The sequence below is a fragment of the Lactuca saligna genome, chromosome 2 (assembly GCF_052625555.1).
Source record: "Lactuca saligna cultivar CGN05327 chromosome 2, ASM5262555v1, whole genome shotgun sequence".
NCBI lineage: Eukaryota > Viridiplantae > Streptophyta > Magnoliopsida > Asterales > Asteraceae > Lactuca > Lactuca saligna.
The window spans coordinates 156198591-156216046 of record NC_136418.1 but is presented as its reverse complement, the minus strand read 5'-3'; the positions used below and the strand labels follow the sequence as shown (position 1 = coordinate 156216046).

General features: G+C 35.0%; 1 protein-coding gene across 2 annotated transcripts; it reads left to right on the top strand.

The window, feature by feature from the left end:
• Positions 1 to 8587: 8587 nt before the first annotated feature.
• LOC145032276 (cytochrome c1-2, heme protein, mitochondrial) lies at positions 8588 to 12864 on the top strand. 2 transcript variants are annotated; one of them, XM_078981037.1, is made up of 8 exons: positions 8588 to 8721; positions 9353 to 9425; positions 11108 to 11328; positions 11416 to 11695; positions 12031 to 12102; positions 12196 to 12312; positions 12401 to 12466; positions 12553 to 12864. In XM_078981037.1, the coding sequence occupies exons 2-8, from the start codon at positions 9366 to 9368 to the stop codon at positions 12667 to 12669; spliced, it is 933 nt and encodes a 310-aa protein (XP_078837163.1). In that variant the 5' UTR covers positions 8588 to 8721; positions 9353 to 9365; the 3' UTR covers positions 12670 to 12864. The 2 variants fall into 2 exon arrangements, with proteins under 2 accessions (XP_078837163.1, XP_078837164.1); XM_078981038.1 differs by lacking the exon at positions 8588 to 8721 and adding an exon at positions 9072 to 9211.
• The last annotated feature ends 4592 nt before the right edge of the window (positions 12865 to 17456 follow it).

Here is a 17456-nt window from a genome sequence, read left to right as displayed (position 1 = left end):
TTTTGCGAATTGTTTTTAGTCTTCTTTTCCAATTTAATAATATATGATACATATAATTTTTTAAAAATTAAGCCGAAACGAGTAAATTCATGCTATATTGACAAAAAAGATAAAGTACGTTGCTATTCTCATAAATTTGCTTTATAGATAAAAACAAAAGAATATTGAAAGAGTCGTCATACTGGTTCTTCGCACAAGTTAACGTAATGCTGATACAAGTGGTAGATATAGTTTGTTGCCACTTGGTAAAAGTCAATGACTATCTCTGTTGTTTCAGAAGCTGAAAGGATTACCTGATGAATGAATGGTGGAGTTCTGACAGTGGGGGTATAATACTTCATAAGTCTGGAACTATGCTATAAACAGAGAGCCGATTCTTTATGAAAAGAAAGGGAGACTAGACTACCATGAAGCTGGAGAATATCACAAACAAACTAGGATTAGGCAATTGGCTTAGTTTTTACCCATACAGCAACATATTTGCATACTCCCTTAAAATAGCAAGATTTAATCAAAATGTTATAAAATGACTTTGCAGTTTCACTCATAATAGCAAATACTTACATTTCTTTATACAAAATAGCAATGTACTTAGAAATCATTACTCGTATTAGTGATGCATTCACATATCTTCACTTCTAATAACATCTACTGTAACAAAAAAAGTACATTGCTCATATAAAAATGTACAAGTACGTTGCTATTATGGTTATAAAATTAAGTATATTGCCATAACTGGTAAAGAATTCATAATACATTGATACTTTGGGTAAAATGATAAAAGTTGGTTGCAATTATGGGTATTATATATCGTACAATATTGCTTATATTGATAGTGAGAGTAATTTAGATCTTTTCAAAGACTAGTACTCTTAATCTATGAGCAACCAATGGTTCTGGATTTATTTTGGAACCGAAACCAAAGAAGTTGGATAGAAAAATCACATTATTAGGATAGATACAGTTACACAAACCCTTTGATCCACCATAGAAGATCTTATTTGTTTATTGGGAATGACGTTTTTTACTGTAAAAAATCATATAAAAAAGTCAATTTTGTAAAAAATGTGTCATAAAAAGTAAACAACATAATATTTTGATATTAAAAAATCAGTACACTTATATTCATATAGGTTGGTTTGTTTCGATCACCTTTTGAAAACTATAATACCATATATGCAAAAAGAAAGAATTTAGGGTAAATAGCACAAAAGACATTAAGTTTACATCAAAATTATAATTTGACGCTGTGTTTTTTTCCTCAAATTTGACACTGTATTTTTTAACTTTTTACAATTCTGACCACTTGGCCCGTCAATTCGGGTACCTGTTAACCTGACATGCTAACATCACATGATGACGTGTCAAAATTGAATTTTTTCCCACAAAAGACACTAAGTTTTCATTTATTTATTTTTTTTTATTTTGACACTAAGTTTAATTTTTTATTTCAATTTTGATACTCTGTTTTTGTGTTCCAAATCGAACATCAATTTTTCTAATTTTGTTTAATGTTGATCATTTTCCATTTGAAACCGTATAAATATATTTTTATTACGTTTTAAACTGTATAAATAGCTAATACATATTTATACATAAAATTATGGTTTGAATGTAAAAAAAAAACCCTTGTATCTATACAAAAATATGGGTTTTAAATGAAAAAATGTATCTATATAGTTTAAAATGTATTAAAAAAATATTTATACGGTTTCAAATGGAAAATGGTGAACATCGAACAAAATTGGAAAAAATGATGTTTGATTTGGAACACAAAAACAACATATCAAAATTGAAAGAAAAAATTAAACTTAGTGTCAAAATCGAAAAAATTGAAAACTTAGTGTTTTTATAGGAAAAAATAACTTTTGACACTTCAGCATGTTATATTAGTATGTCACGTCATCAAAACTGACACGTCATCATGTTACGTCAGCAGGTAACTGGATTGATCGGTCAAATTGTCAGAATTGTAAATAATTGAAAAACACAGTGTCAAATTTGAAAGAAAAAAAAACACAGTGTCAAATTAAAACTTTGATGTAAACTTAATGTCTTTTATGCTATTTACCCAAGAACTATCATTAGATAGTTTTTACAATATTTTGTTGCCTTCACCTCATATATCTTTTAGTAAAGAAAGCCCATTCTTTTTCATGAAGATCCCAAGAATTTTCAGTTGACTAAATTGATATTTCTGTTCAAAGATTTTAGTTTTTAATAGCGTAAAAAGGTTTGCTTGGTTGTTAAAATGGTAAAATGATCATTTTTCTAATGTTCAAACAATTTATTTGGTTAATAAATGAAATGGTATTTATGTATATAACATTTACTTCGTACAAATTCTATTTATACATTCAAAACTTTTAGCTATAACTAGAATTTATAGTCTGGGTTTTGAACCTATTATTTCGTTCATTTTAAAATGTAATTTTTTTTAATTGGAATGTTAAGTCATTTAAGCTACATCTTTAAAAAAAGCTTTCCGCCTGTGGTCATATTTGGAATGGATTGATAATAATTTGTTTTGTTATACCATCGTTACGTTAATTACAATTCATTTAATGCTCACACCACAACAATTATTATCAAACTGAGAGGGATGGGGATGCTAAACTCTATAAATTATTTTTTGCAAAATAATCGTTGTATATGGAATAGGTCATTCTGAGTCCGTTTCGGACTCCATAGCGGGCTGGACTGTCTATCAAAGACCCTCAAAAATGCCCATTCCGCAGTAATAGTACTTATACCGGATTTCTATTTTTAAATTCATTTTCCGGATCATATTCCGATACATTCTAGATCTTGATTTTATTCCGGATCTTAAATTATACATTCCGACATGTTGCGGCCACACTTTTCGGCATTTTGACCCATTCCGACACGCATTCCGATCTCCGACTTAAGATATGGAAAACGATCACAATGACCATGTTATTTTATGGGTAAGTAATTTACTCTTATATTCTTAGTAGTTTAATTTGAAGATTTTGGTTTTTAGAAACTTTATTAGGAATGTGAAGAACATTTCGAATGAACCGAACACATTATGGAGTAGCAAATATATGTTTATAATGCATTAGGATCAAACCAACACTAGTTTAATTATTTACGTTAGGGTATTATACATCGAAAATTAGTATTCCATAACAAAAAATATCATTTAAAAATTCGAGGAATTGGTTTGAAATATGAATATCGTGTTCGGGATGCGAAAAACATGTTTGAAATGGTCATCACTTTTCGTTCCGGAGTAGGCTTATAACTTATATCAAGTTTTGTACTTGCAGCACGCCATGATTTTTGATGCATAAACTACACTGACTTGTAAACTCAAAGTCGTGGATATTCTTGCGACACTTAAAGACAAACCATCATGCGAGACCATGTTTCAGAATACATGTTTTGAGAGGTGGTTAGATATTCCTAAGGTAGATGTGAATCCTTTACTCCTACATTACATGTTTTTCCACAAAGTTATCACAGACCCTCGCAGCGAACTAGAGAAAATGGTTTTGAGATTGAGGGTTATGAGTGAAACGTCCCAAAATACTAGTAAAATTTTCGTTTTCAAAACACCCAAAAGCGATACAACCAATTGCTTTCAAAACCCAACAGTGTAAAAAGTATTCTCAAACATCAAAGTGAATTAAATAAAAAAGTGCGGAACAATCTTTAGGAGATGTTTTGCGATCAAGCCTAACCCTTCCATTTGGAACAAAAAGTACCTGAAACATATAAACCACAAAAACATAAGCACAAAGCTTAGCGAGTTCCCTAAAAATACCACATACCATACATAACAATACATGTCTATCTCAACCCCATGTGACTGCTATGGGACAAATCATATTTTTACCATTATTTTCTACCATGGGCCGAATAATGGTATTTATTTGTACAAGTATCAGGGTCCAAATCATGGTCTTCCATACAACTACCAGTGACCAAATCCTGATTTTTCATCAATTGCGAAGGGTCAAACCATGGTCTTTCATACAAATGTTGTGACATCCCCAAAATCACGGTTAGAAAAGACCGGTTTAATTTATGCTTTTAAAATAATTTCAGAGTAATCATTTGATTAAAAGAGTTGCGAAATTTGTTCCCAAAACAAAATATGATAAAATAAGATTTACCAAAACATTTCTTAAAGAAATGTATTTTCATTATATAACAAAATCCGGGATGTCATGTTCCGATAAACAGACCAAAAACATAAACATTACATTACAGACCTTACAACAGTTATATAAAACATCAGGTCCATAATCCAAAAATAACTTGACAAGTCATCCAACTAATGCTTTGGCTCCACTACCTATAATACAAAGAAAACTGAATGGCCCAGGCTTGGGATCCTGGTGAGCATATAGGGTTTTCAACCCATAATAAATAATTATTTTTAATTCCATCAACCAAAAAAAAACCCAATTATCCATTCCCGTTATCCTCACTTTACGTCCCTAAAACATCTAACACAAGGGACCTAGTCTAAGTATATTTCACCGGGGCGACAACACATGCATTCGGGGGTTTCCCAACAATATATGTCAAATAAGACAACCATGAGGGGGATGAAGTACAGCGAATGAACACCCAAGTTCATTAACACCTACAGGTGGCGAGCCTACTAGCGTTCCACGTGACTGTCTAGAAAAGTTAGTGGTCGTCATCTAAACTCTGCTAGATGACTGAATAAAAAACAACAACATCGAGGCCTCTCTTCATTTTAACACACATCAACTATCTACCAATGCTTTACCCATCACTTTTGTAGATAAAAATACATATACAGTTTAAAATTTGTATAAAACATTTATTCAACACTTATTTCAAATAAACAAATAATGTATAAACACATAACACGTATTTTATATAGAATACTTTGTATCGGTGTGTTAAAAGAAAATGAATATACACTCAGTTCAAATAAACAACAATATATATACACATAACACGTATTTCAAAGCAAATACTTCATATTTATGTGTTAGAAGAAAGTAACCACATACTCACTTGATCAGAAGATGATCGGACAGCACCACGACTCTAAGAGTATTATTCTTCGGTGAAATTGGAAGATCTTCACACACCGGGCTTCTCACAACCAGAGCTTCGGCTCGGAAACTCTTTTCTTCTCAGAATCTTCGGTGCTCCGAGACTCGCTTCGGGTCTCGGGATGATACCGGGGCTTCGAGGGGTTAAAATAAGGCTTAGAGAGAGTATCGGGAGTGTGAGAGTAAGAGATGATCAACCAAAGTCGGTTGCCCCGGGAATTCTATTTGTAGGGCAAAAATGCTAGGTTTACCTCGTGAGCCACATATACTCACCTCGTGAGCTACATATGCTTACCTTGTGAGCTACATATGCTCACCTCGTGAGCTCGATACGTCATTGCCTTCGTCATGACCACTTGCCCTGGAAGACGTCCATCATCTGTTCACCTCGTGAGCCACTAATGCTCACCTCGTGAGCTCTGACACAACCTTGGGGTTCACGCCCCAAACTTCAGAAATTCATAACTTTCGCATATAAGGTCCGTTTTTGACGTTCTTTATATCCACGCGTAGGTGAGATTATGCTATACAACTCTCGTTTAGATTCCGTTGGCTAATTTTGACTTTATTTTTATTATATTATTTTTAGTAGGCCGGGACTGGAAAACTCCGTTATAAATTCATAACTTCTTCATCCGACGCCCGTTTTTTGTCTATATTTTTACCGTTGCACTACCATTGACTAGATCTTCGATTCTCGTTTAGATTGTTTCGGCTAAAAACCGTTCGATCTCAAATTGAGTATTTGGGCTGCATACCGCTAAGTCGAAACTTAGAAAAATCATAACTTCCTCATACGAAGTCAGGTTTGGACGTTCTTTTTATGCACGTTCTCGGTTTAACGAACTCTACGACTTTTGTTTAGATCGCTATGGCCAAATCTCGCTCTATCATAAATTCGTATTTTACGTCATTCAATGTCGTGTCGGTTCTGTCGCGAAACTTCAACAGGTCATAACTTCTTCGTTATAACTCGGATTTCGGCATTCCTTATATATTCAGAAACCTCGTCACAACCACTACGTCTTCATGTATCAATATTGGGTTTATCTAACATTTCATTTTCACACTTATTTTTATTTTTAATTTAATTAAGACACACAATTAAGCACAAAACACATAATACTCAAATAATACACTTATATTATTTCGAAACGAGTTACAAAGGTTAACCTAGAATATTACATCATCATTTATGCCTAGCCTGAAAATGCGGGCGTTACAAATATCAGGGGCCAAACCATGGTCTTCCATACAATAATCACAAATACAACTAACATCCTACATAATATAGTGAGAAGCCTCACCTCACAATCGTAGTCGAAAGCTAACAAGCTCACACAACTAAAAAATGGGTGCTACACACCTCCTACTTAAACCCTTGCCTACCTTCCAAAACTATCAATTTGACTAAAAGTTAATCTCGATCAAAAGTCAACAACACTTGACCTCTATGTCGTGACCATCCTTTAGCCAAGTCGTAGAACATTGTCGACAAGTCGCAACCAGTGAAATCATAACATCATGGCAATCATTCTACCACATCATGGCAACTGTAAAATAAAGAACTTAATGGATTAAGCTATCCATTTGTTGAGCCCTAAACTCAATACTTTACAGGGTCTTCTTAAGACCCTAATGGTCCATAAAAATCCTTGATTTGATGACATGCATGTCCAATGCATATCATTTGCTCAACCAGGTCAAAATAGCATAAATGGAGGGGAGGGGGGGTCACTATCCATGCATGAGCTCAAAGTCACATAACTTTTCAGGTCTAAATCACCTAACCCTCTTAGGAATACAAGGACAAATAAAGTTGCAACATTTATTGAATCCAACCACTCAAAACACCAAGAACATGAAGAAATGCCAATAAAAACTAGATCTAAAGAGAGCTATCCAACAATATATGAACAAGAGGACTTATAAAGGCCTAAAAGATGATCTCAAAGATGGTTGGGAGTTGCTTGATTGCTTCTTGCGCTAGAACCTTCTTCTTCTTCCTTTCAAATGCATCAAAACACCAAAATAATCTCAATAGAGGAAAGGGGATTAAGGTTTGATTCAAATCTTTAGGAGGTGATGAATGATGAGGGTGAAGGAAACCCTAGCCATCACTTCGTTTAAATAGGGCCTTAAGCCTGCCCAAAATCAGTCCACACACCGTGACACATACATTACAATGTTGTGGAGGCTAAAAGATATGCACGTCTCATGCAACCTTTCCGCATTGTGACCATCAAAGAAAACTCATAATTTTACTTAAGGATTCATACCTGAAAATCCAGATGTTACAACGAGCTATCTTTCGGGAAGAAAGAATTTTGTCTTCTCACTGGCTTCTACTTTGGTGACTACTTTCTTGCCTTCGTTTCTAGTGTCGCCTTCCATTCCCTTGTATTTCCTATGGCTGCGGGGAATGTCTTTGTGAAATTAGTGGATGTGATTGATGTGTTTAAACATTCTCTTAATGACTTAATGCGGTCTGTGTATGTCTTCTATATCATTTATAAAAGGGTTTCAATGGGTGGTTGCCTAAACAGCCTGTGACAGAGGAGTATTTCGATTTGTTATCCAACCTATTGGATTAGGTGTCTAAGCCCATAACTATAATTGATATATACTAGAATTGATAGTAGCACAACCCTTCTGGGTTGCTCTCAAACCTAGCAATTGAATAAGATAACTTTTAGAAAGAGAATCTGATTTATTAATTTATTATATGATTAATAAATTAGTTGGAAATCAAAATAAATATTTCTTTTAATATATTATGAGAATAATAATATATTAATTAGAAATAATATTATTTAATTAAGATGTAACATTTAAAAATTCAGGTACTTCATTTAACCCTTGAAGTATTTAAATTTTGGCATTTGAGAACCTCTATACGTTGGGCGTACATGTGTGTATGCTTAGCGTGCACAAGCGGATTGCATCGGGTAGCTTAGGCTCATACGCGGGGCGTACAAGCTCGGATGCGGGGCGTCCAAGGTCAAGGTCTAAAACCCTAATGATCTCTTCGTAATGACTTATTCCAGACAAAGTGGTTATTTTACAAAAGAAAAAAATTAGGTTATTTTTTTCAGAGATTTCTTTTATATGTGTTAGATTACTCAGTTTTCATAGGAATGTCAAAAAGTCACATGAGACTCTGTTACTGCAGGACACCGATTCCATATATGAGATATTTGTTTAAAAAAACCGGGTTGGGGGAAGGGTCAATCCCCATTTTAATTTTAGGGATGCGGGAGGGGTAAGGGTGAACGGTCACGTCCCGAAACACCCATGGAAACAGCGAATGAAACCTCCGTCTCATTTGACTCCGCTAACGTCTCTAAATTTTCCTAATTTTAAAGTTATTATATTATTTTTCTAATTTGTACCTTTAGACTTTAGTATGACCAAAGCAAATAGAGTTAGGAACTAAAGATCATGACAAGGCCCAATATCCATTCTGAATTTCATTTCGGTCCAATATTTGAAATACTTCGAGCCCAACCAAGCCTGGTCACGGTAGAACGAGCACGCAGGCGAGAGTGAAAGATCTGAAATTTCTTGTCTTCGATTCATTTCAATCTCCTTCATCATTGGATCAATCTGCACGAGCTAAACGCCGCCGATTAAGACCAATCTCTGCCGAGGACGTCCTGTAAGTGTCTCCTTTGTTGGATTTTGAATGCTTTAAAGATGCTCTAGGGTTTGGTCGTCTGTCCTAAATGTGGGATAATATTTGTTCGATTGCCTTTCTCTTTGATTGATTCTCTTAATTACTTTTATATATTCCATCAATTTTTCTAAAATCTGATGTTCACCCGGCCTTGAGATTGTTTTATTCTCTGAGCATGATTTGTAATCCATTTAGTAACAACTAGTGTTGCCTTCTTGTTACACGCTAAATGTTTAACAATTTATAGATTTTCTAATGTCAAACCGAGTACCATCCAAATTCCAAATTGATATGTGGTTTGTTTCAAAAATTTAATATGTAGCAAAGCTGATGTTGTCAGTAAATGGAAGTTTTTCTGGGAAAAAAAAGGGTTAAATCCTAATCAGTTTTGGATTTCAAAAAGTAGTTGCCTTTGAGATCGAGGTTACATCAATGTCGGTGTCTCTGGGATGAGAGGAACATCACTATTACTGTATGTTGTTTACTCTGGACTTATATTAACATGACATTTCTCCTGATTATGCCCTGGATATAAATTTGGTGATAAACCAATAATGGTACTTTTAGGGATTCTTTATAAGCTAACATCGAATTCGGATGGATGGATTTACAGGAAGTTAGCTTGAATGGCTGGTGGTAGGGGAATTTACCACTTGCTGAGGGGCAGACTCCATTCTCATTCAGCTGTAAGCATTATTACTCTTTGAAATTTTTATCATTTGGCTTTTATTAACATTTTCTGTAGTAATTCTAGTGTCTCTGTTGAGTGTTGGACAGACTGTATGTTAGTAATTAGAATGCTTCTACGAATGTATTTTAGTGTAGGAGTAGAGACTAGAGATGGTAATTACCCTTTAAAATATCCATTTCTTACCGAAAACTTTTTAATTTAAAACCATCCACCTCCTATATATACTCCTCATGACAGCACCACATACTACACTCCAGGATTTTTCTATGACCAGACCAACCACAAATCATGAATGGTGTTTGAGCTTAAACTGCAACATAACAAACACTCAGATTTCGTTTTTGGTTATTCTGTTATTGATAGCACTTTAATATCACAAAAGCAATTGTCTTATAATTTCATCCGTTCACTTTGGTAACTGTAACAGCCCAATCTGAGATGAAGGCATGAAGTACATCTAAAAAAATTTCTTCTAGAGAAAAGCAACAACTTTACAAACATTAAGAAGAGTGTACTTCCAAATCCAAGGGATACACAATCTTTATCATATGTCCTCAATACATACATACAAAAACATATAACATGGGCATGTGCCATGCTTACTAACAATAGCTAAACCTTCCCCTTTCCCCTTGCCACATACACCCGAAAGACATGTCAACATAGTAACACTAAGGATAAAGCTTAGTGAGTACCAATGTCTCAATAAACAATGCCCGGTAATATAAAAAATAAATAAAATACGACATGTACAAGTAACATAATGCAACTTATGCAAAACTACTAAATACAGTGCAACACATGCAAGACGTGTTATTGTAATGCAAATAATGCTAGACTCCTCACACGATACATCATGGGATCATGCTGGACTCTAATCAAGAGCATCATTATAATTGCTCTACTCAAGAATCATAGCTATGTGTCAACTTATTAATAATATGATAATGGGCCTACACAACAACAATATGATAATGGTTTTACAGTTGTACTCAAGAAGCTTATGATGGTGGTCTTACTCAAGAACTGTAAGATAATGACTCTACTCAAAAGCATTCCATGGACACATGCTACAAAATCACCTTGCCCATTACTAACATGGTTGAATGTTTGAGTGTCCAATGAATGCCTCTTGTTGAACTCTTGAATACCTACAAAAGGATTTCACTAGTGATTCATATGTCTCTGCTTGTATTGGACCATCCACACCAGTGCAATGCCACTGTTCTTTCAATTGTGTCACCACTCACCATTCTTTCAATTGTGCCACATCAGCTTTTGCAATAATCCCCATAACAGTGCAATACCAACACTCGGTCTTAATTATTTACATATACTCATTGTTCAATAAAATGTTAACATTAATGTAATTATTTATAATTTCTATAAAAAAATAATTATTAGTCCATATAATACCATTTTCAACCCTAAACTGCTTACCTTTAGTAATTTAGTGTACAATTACTGAATTACCATATGAAACACAACTACTTACCAAAAGCATTGAAACGTACAAGAAAACACTCAAAATGAGGCAAATGCAGCAGCACTTTACAGTTGAGTGATTAATGGGAGCTAATATAGATGAAGTGTACCAAGTTTTGGAAATTTTTATCTTTGCATCATACAGACATTGTAATCACTGATTCCTGTCATTATCTCCTTAAAAAATTTCAGGCCCCACGAGCATTGTCATCACTGATTTTGAGGAAAGACCAAAATGACACCGGATCTGCTGGTGTGAAGTCATTGAGGGCAATTGCTCTTCTAGGAGCAGGTGTATCAGGGATTTTAAGTTTTACAACTATTGCCTCTGCTGATGAAGCTGAACATGGTCTTGAATCTCCAAGCTACCCGTGGCCTCACCAAGGCATTCTCAGTTCATACGACCATGCTTCGTGAGTTTCTTTTAATTAACCTTAAATCTACTGATTCGTTTTTTCAGAAAGTTGACTTTTTGAATATTGGAATTTGACCATGAGCAGGATCCGACGTGGTCACCAGGTGTACACGCAGGTATGTGCATCGTGCCACTCGATGTCACTGATTTCATATCGTGACTTGGTGGGAGTTGCATACACAGAGGAAGAAACAAAAGCAATGGCTGCTGAAATCGAAGTGGAAGATGGTCCAAATGATGAGGGTGAGATGTTCACACGCCCTGGCAAACTCAGTGATCGCTTCCCTCAACCTTATGCAAACGAACAGGCTGCTAGGTTTGCTAATGGAGGAGCCTACCCCCCAGATCTCAGCCTTATTACCAAAGTACCCTCTTCCTTCCACCTTCAGTTTCTTCCACTGATTTTGTTTGCGTGGTGCTAGATTCTTTTTTTCCAGTTTTTAAGGGAAAAATGGTCATTTTATAGTTTTAACAAATGAGGTGTTAAAGTTGACGATACATGAACCAATATCATTATGAAACCTTGCTATACAAGGACCAAATTTGAAAAATGTTTCAGTGTTCGCCTAAACGCGGTAAAAATCAGAAAACCCAGGACCAATGTTGAAAAATGTTTCTGTATTGAACTAAAGACTGTAAAAGTCAGAAAGCACATGGGCCATATGTGTAATTTACTCTTTTTTTTTGTAAAAAAATTCAGGCCCGCCATAACGGACAGAACTATGTGTTTGCGCTTCTGACTGGGTACCGTGATCCTCCTGCTGGTGTTACTGTGAGTTGTGAATCTTTTTAAAAAATATTTTCTTTTTCATTTTTTTTTTTTTAAATTGTGATTTTTGAAAATTTTACAATTTTATACCTCCAGATTCGTGAAGGTTTGCATTATAATCCATACTTTCCTGGTGGAGCCATTGCGATGCCCAAAATGCTTAATGATGGTGCTGTTGAATATGAAGATGGTACTCCTGCAACAGAGGCCCAGGTTTGAAAATGGACTTAACCTGCTATTTTCATCAAATCCCAGGGACCATTTCTGTAATTTTTTCTGCTCTATTTCCTATATTTTGTAGATGGGAAAAGATGTTGTCTCGTTTTTGAGTTGGGCTGCAGAACCAGAAATGGAAGAAAGGAAACTGGTACAAAACTACAAATCCTTCAAAACCAACAAATTATAATTATTATTATTATTATCTTATTAAAATGTGTGATTTTGATGATGCAGATGGGATTTAAGTGGATATTTGTACTGTCATTGGCTTTGCTTCAAGCAGCTTATTACAGGCGTTTGAGGTGGTCTGTTTTGAAGTCCAGAAAGCTTGTTCTTGATGTCGTCAACTAGAAGCTTCTCTCCTCTGGTTGGATCACAAATCTTTTTTTTTTTTTTAAAGGCTTTCAAATGATAAATAATTATTTCTGTAAAAGATTTAAATGCTTAAGTTTTGTGCTAAATTTGGTACACAAGATGTATTTCGGTTTTCACTGGTCCTCCATTTTGGAATTTTGAAGCAAGTAATAAGGGAATTGTGTTCATGTATTTTGCTAATTGTTTTATCTTCTTTTCCAATTTAATCATAGTACGTTCATCAATTTAATCATAGACTACGACAAGAGTATCTTATCCTGTCCAAAACGTGAATGACAGCATTTTTATCTCGTTCGAGTCACATTATAAGTTAGAATAATTGATTAAGATGATAGGCTGAAAATAGAAAATGAAAACAAAGATGAATTGTGTTTTATAAAAGGTAAACAAAATTGTTAGGCATCTTATCAATTCGTATACACATCTATAAAGTCATGAGTTCTAACATATGAAATGTTGGGCATCCTATCTATTCTTGTACATATTTAATATTTTAAATTTTTAATGATGTAGGTGATTTAATATCATCAAATATTTTAGATAATTGAGATTTACATTGCTTTCAAATTAATTAAAGTTTGCACAAATATAGGCTAGAAAGCACGGAGTATATGTTTGTGTGAGCTAAACTGATGAATGGTGAGGGGGTCAAGGGGCAAATGCTCCTTACGACTACATTCAACCAACGATAATTGCATTCAACCATTGCTAACTTTCGTTCTAAATGTTCTTTTATTTGGAAGAAACACTTCCACAAAAGGGACTTTTACTTGCACACATAACTTATATAATCCGTTGCTATTAGGTACGCATCTCCTACAAAATATAACTATAGATTTTCAAGCACATTGTGATTGATTAGCAACTGATTATCGTTCGTCGCCGACACAAATTTTAACATTTAGAAAAAGCAAAGGGGATATAATATTCTTTAAAACTTGTCTCTATCCTCTCTTAAAATTAAGGGGGACAAATTTTGATGCGGTATAAATCTGACACGCAAATAAACGGGTTTTGCATCCTGTATAACATATTTATTATACAGGCCATATTCAAGGAAATATTTGGGTTCATGGGTCAACCCACCAACACGTATATTATATTAGGATTTTTTAAAAATATTTTCTCAAATTTGGTGTATTTGCATTTTGTCCTAATTTTTGAGTCGATTAAAGTTTTATTCCTACCAATATCTGAATTTGTGTGTGTTCGTTTGTTATTTGTTTGTATGAACGTTTTACCTTTTTATTTATCAATTTATTTTTCCGAAATTTAGTGTGTTTATATGTTTAGTTTTTGGGAATTTGAATCTATTTATTTATTTATTTTTCTAGAATTTTTCTTAGTTAAACAAACATGATCAATGAACTCAAATCTGACCCACGAACCTGATTCTAACCCACACACTTGTATAATTAAACACACTAGGTGGATCGTGTCTGAGTTTGACATATCCGGGTTAGAGAACAATACGACACATTCATTTATATGGATCGTGTCCAGGTTGATCTATCTAAAAAAGTGTTATATCAAGGAGATCATGAGTTCAATTCTTGACATAAACTAACTCGGCATTTTAAAAAGAAATTACCTTTTTAAAATTGATATTTTAATTATTTTTAACAATCAAGCGCTAGTCGTCCGTAGTTGCTAATAAGGTTTGTTTCCAATTTCATCATTTGCTGACACTAATTATTATGTTTAATCCATCGTAGTAATTTATTTGTCTCTAAACGATCTTAGTCACGATTTTTATATTTAACTAATAAATTTTAGGGTTTATGTCATTTTTAGTCACTTAACTTTTGGTTGTGTTCATTTGGTCATTGAACTTATTTTAAGTTTAAATGGTCACTGATCTTTTGGCGGTCACCTAATTTTTGGTTTGCTCACTTAACTTTTGGCTTTATGCTCATTTAGTCACTTAACTTTTAAAATTGTGCTAATTTTTATAAGTTTATTTTAATAGTTTAGTGAAAATGAACGCAATTTTAAAAGTTAGATGACTAAATGAGCACAAAGTCAAAAGTTAAGCGACCAAACCAAAAGTTAGGTGATTAAATGAGCACAAAACCAAAAGTTCGGTGACATTTTAAAACTTAAAATAAGTTAAATGACTAAATAAACATAAAATCAAAAATTAAGTGACAAAAAATGACTTAAATCCTTAATTTTACTAGATATGACTAATATAGTGCTTTTAGGCAACCTTCTTAACTACTAAGAGATTCATTAGAGAGACTTATTACTCTAACTAGATAATGAAAAATCATATGTTTAACCATATGTGGAACCTTGTTTTACTTTAACTAGATACTGAAAAATCATATATTCAACCATATGTGGAACCCTTGTTTTGTTTTGTTTTATTTTTGTTTTTTTTTTCTTCTTTTGGAATGTAGTCATTAAACTTCTTTTTTTCTTCACCAAAACTTGAAGTTAACTTGAATTGATTTAATGTCAAGTAAATTTCATCATACCTTATTACCCTTACATTATTGGTTATAATATTATTTAATTGTTATGAAATATTAGTTTGTGAATGACCATTGGATTTTATGTTTCTCCCATAATTCTTTATCATTATTTAGCATTAGTAACAACCATTGTGTTTTATGACTTTAATAATGCACCATCATAATGTGTATTCATATTATAACTCATCTTTCATCATATTTTGGTAGTATGAATAATGAGTCATATTTATTAGAAAATTAGTGATTTGATCACCAATATTGGTATAAAAGTTATTGTAACATTCCAAAATACGAGGCAAAAATTTTGTTTTTAAAACGTGTACTTAGCAAAACATTTAGGAATAAATCATTCAACAATCATTTCTTTTCACAAAAGATGTTGCACGTCGGAAAACATTGTCATAATCATAAAAGTGTCAGAGTACAATTTCCCAGGAAGATATCATAATGCGGAATACAAGCATGTGTGTGATGTACCGCTACCGCGTCAGCTTCTTCCCCTTCGAAGAAGAGGTACCTGAAACCAAAACTGAAAATTGTAAGCACGAAGCTTAGTGAGTTCCCCCAACGTACCACATACCATACAATCACATAACATGCATATATCATCAGACATATCTGGGTGCCCGACCTACCCCTTCGGTCCTCTCGATCGGATATTGTCTGGCATAACTAGGAGCTTGCCTCCCCTTCGGTCCTCTCGACCGGATACTGACTAGCATATTTGGGTGCTGGTCTCCCCTTCGGTCCTCACGACTGGATACTGGGGACTATATCACCCCCTACTACTACCACATAACACACATATCTCATAATCTATCTAGCATGGCTGGACATGACCGCCCCTTCGACCCTATCGACCGGTAATCTGGGGACTATCTCCCCCTACTGTCACTAGCACGTAGCAGCATATTATACTAGCACATAAACATATCACAGGTAGTAGCAACCTTAGATGAATATCACAGAGACAATCATCCATCATACAACTCCTACTGGTGGGCTGACATTGTGGCCGTAGACCCACCGCTACTGGAAGGTAACTCACCTCGTAGTAGCTGCTGATCTGTGTGGGAATAGTCTGTCTGTCTGCTGCTGCTGCTCCGGAAATCCTCCGGCTGTAAATCCCACAAAACACTTGGTCAAATACTGCTAACCGCCCTTAGGGTAAATTATCCATTTACCCTTATCAAGTCATGAGCCAAGTCACAGTCAACTGCTAGTTGACCAGACTCGCCGAGTTGGCTTGCCAACTCGCCCAGTCCCTTTCTCTATACCCAAGTCCAATAGTCCTTCATCCTACTCGCTGAGGTGTATGAACAACTCGCTGAGTTCGCCTTCATCCAAAGAACACTCTAAGCTGTGACTCGCCGAGTTGTATGAACAACTCGTCGAGTTATTCTTGAGACAAGAAGATTGCCATGAACTCGCCGAGTCATGGCATTGACTCGTCGAGTGACTTCATGAGTGAGTCTAGCTTCCAACCCACTGATTCATACCCTATGACTCACTACTCCAACTCGCAAACACAAAAGGGGAACAACACGGGGACTAGCGATCCGACTCACCTAGTCAGATGAACGACTCGTCGAGTCTGCCTCATACAAAAACTATACACACGATTTTGCTTGAATCCAGTCCATGCTATTCATAGATCTGGGTTCCTGGGGCCTGGTTTACATGTAAAGTTTCCAACTTTACGTGTAGATAATCACCAATGAAGGTTTTAGGGCTCAAAGTGCACCAAAAGGGGTAGATATAGGACTTTCATGCAATATGACTCCATAAAGGTAGTAGATCCAAGCTCCAGGGACTAAATCATGCCTAGATCTAAAGGCTAACAACTTATTACAACCCACAAAGCACAAACAAGCTTGGAGAATGGCTCAAGAAGGACTTTCATGAAGCTATTAAGGACTACAAGCTTAAAAACAGAGGGAAAACGAGCTATACCTCAAGGAAAATGTTGAGATGTCACAAAAATGCTTAGCCTCCTTCTCCTCTTCTTGATCTACTCTTCTTTCTCCTCAAAAACTTCAAGAACACACCCAAAACACTTCAATCTCACAAGGAAAGGGCAAAAACGATGTTGGGGGCTCTGAGGGTGAATGGGGGCGAGCTTGGGGCAGAAATGAGGATTTAAATAGGGTGCAAACCCTTGAAATTTAGGGTTTCATCAAACAGCGGTGACTCATTGAGTCCAGAATATGGACTCGCCGAGTCGCCAACTTAAACGTGCCCCCGAACCGCGTCCCTACTTGGCGAGTCGGGCCTACAACTCGCCGA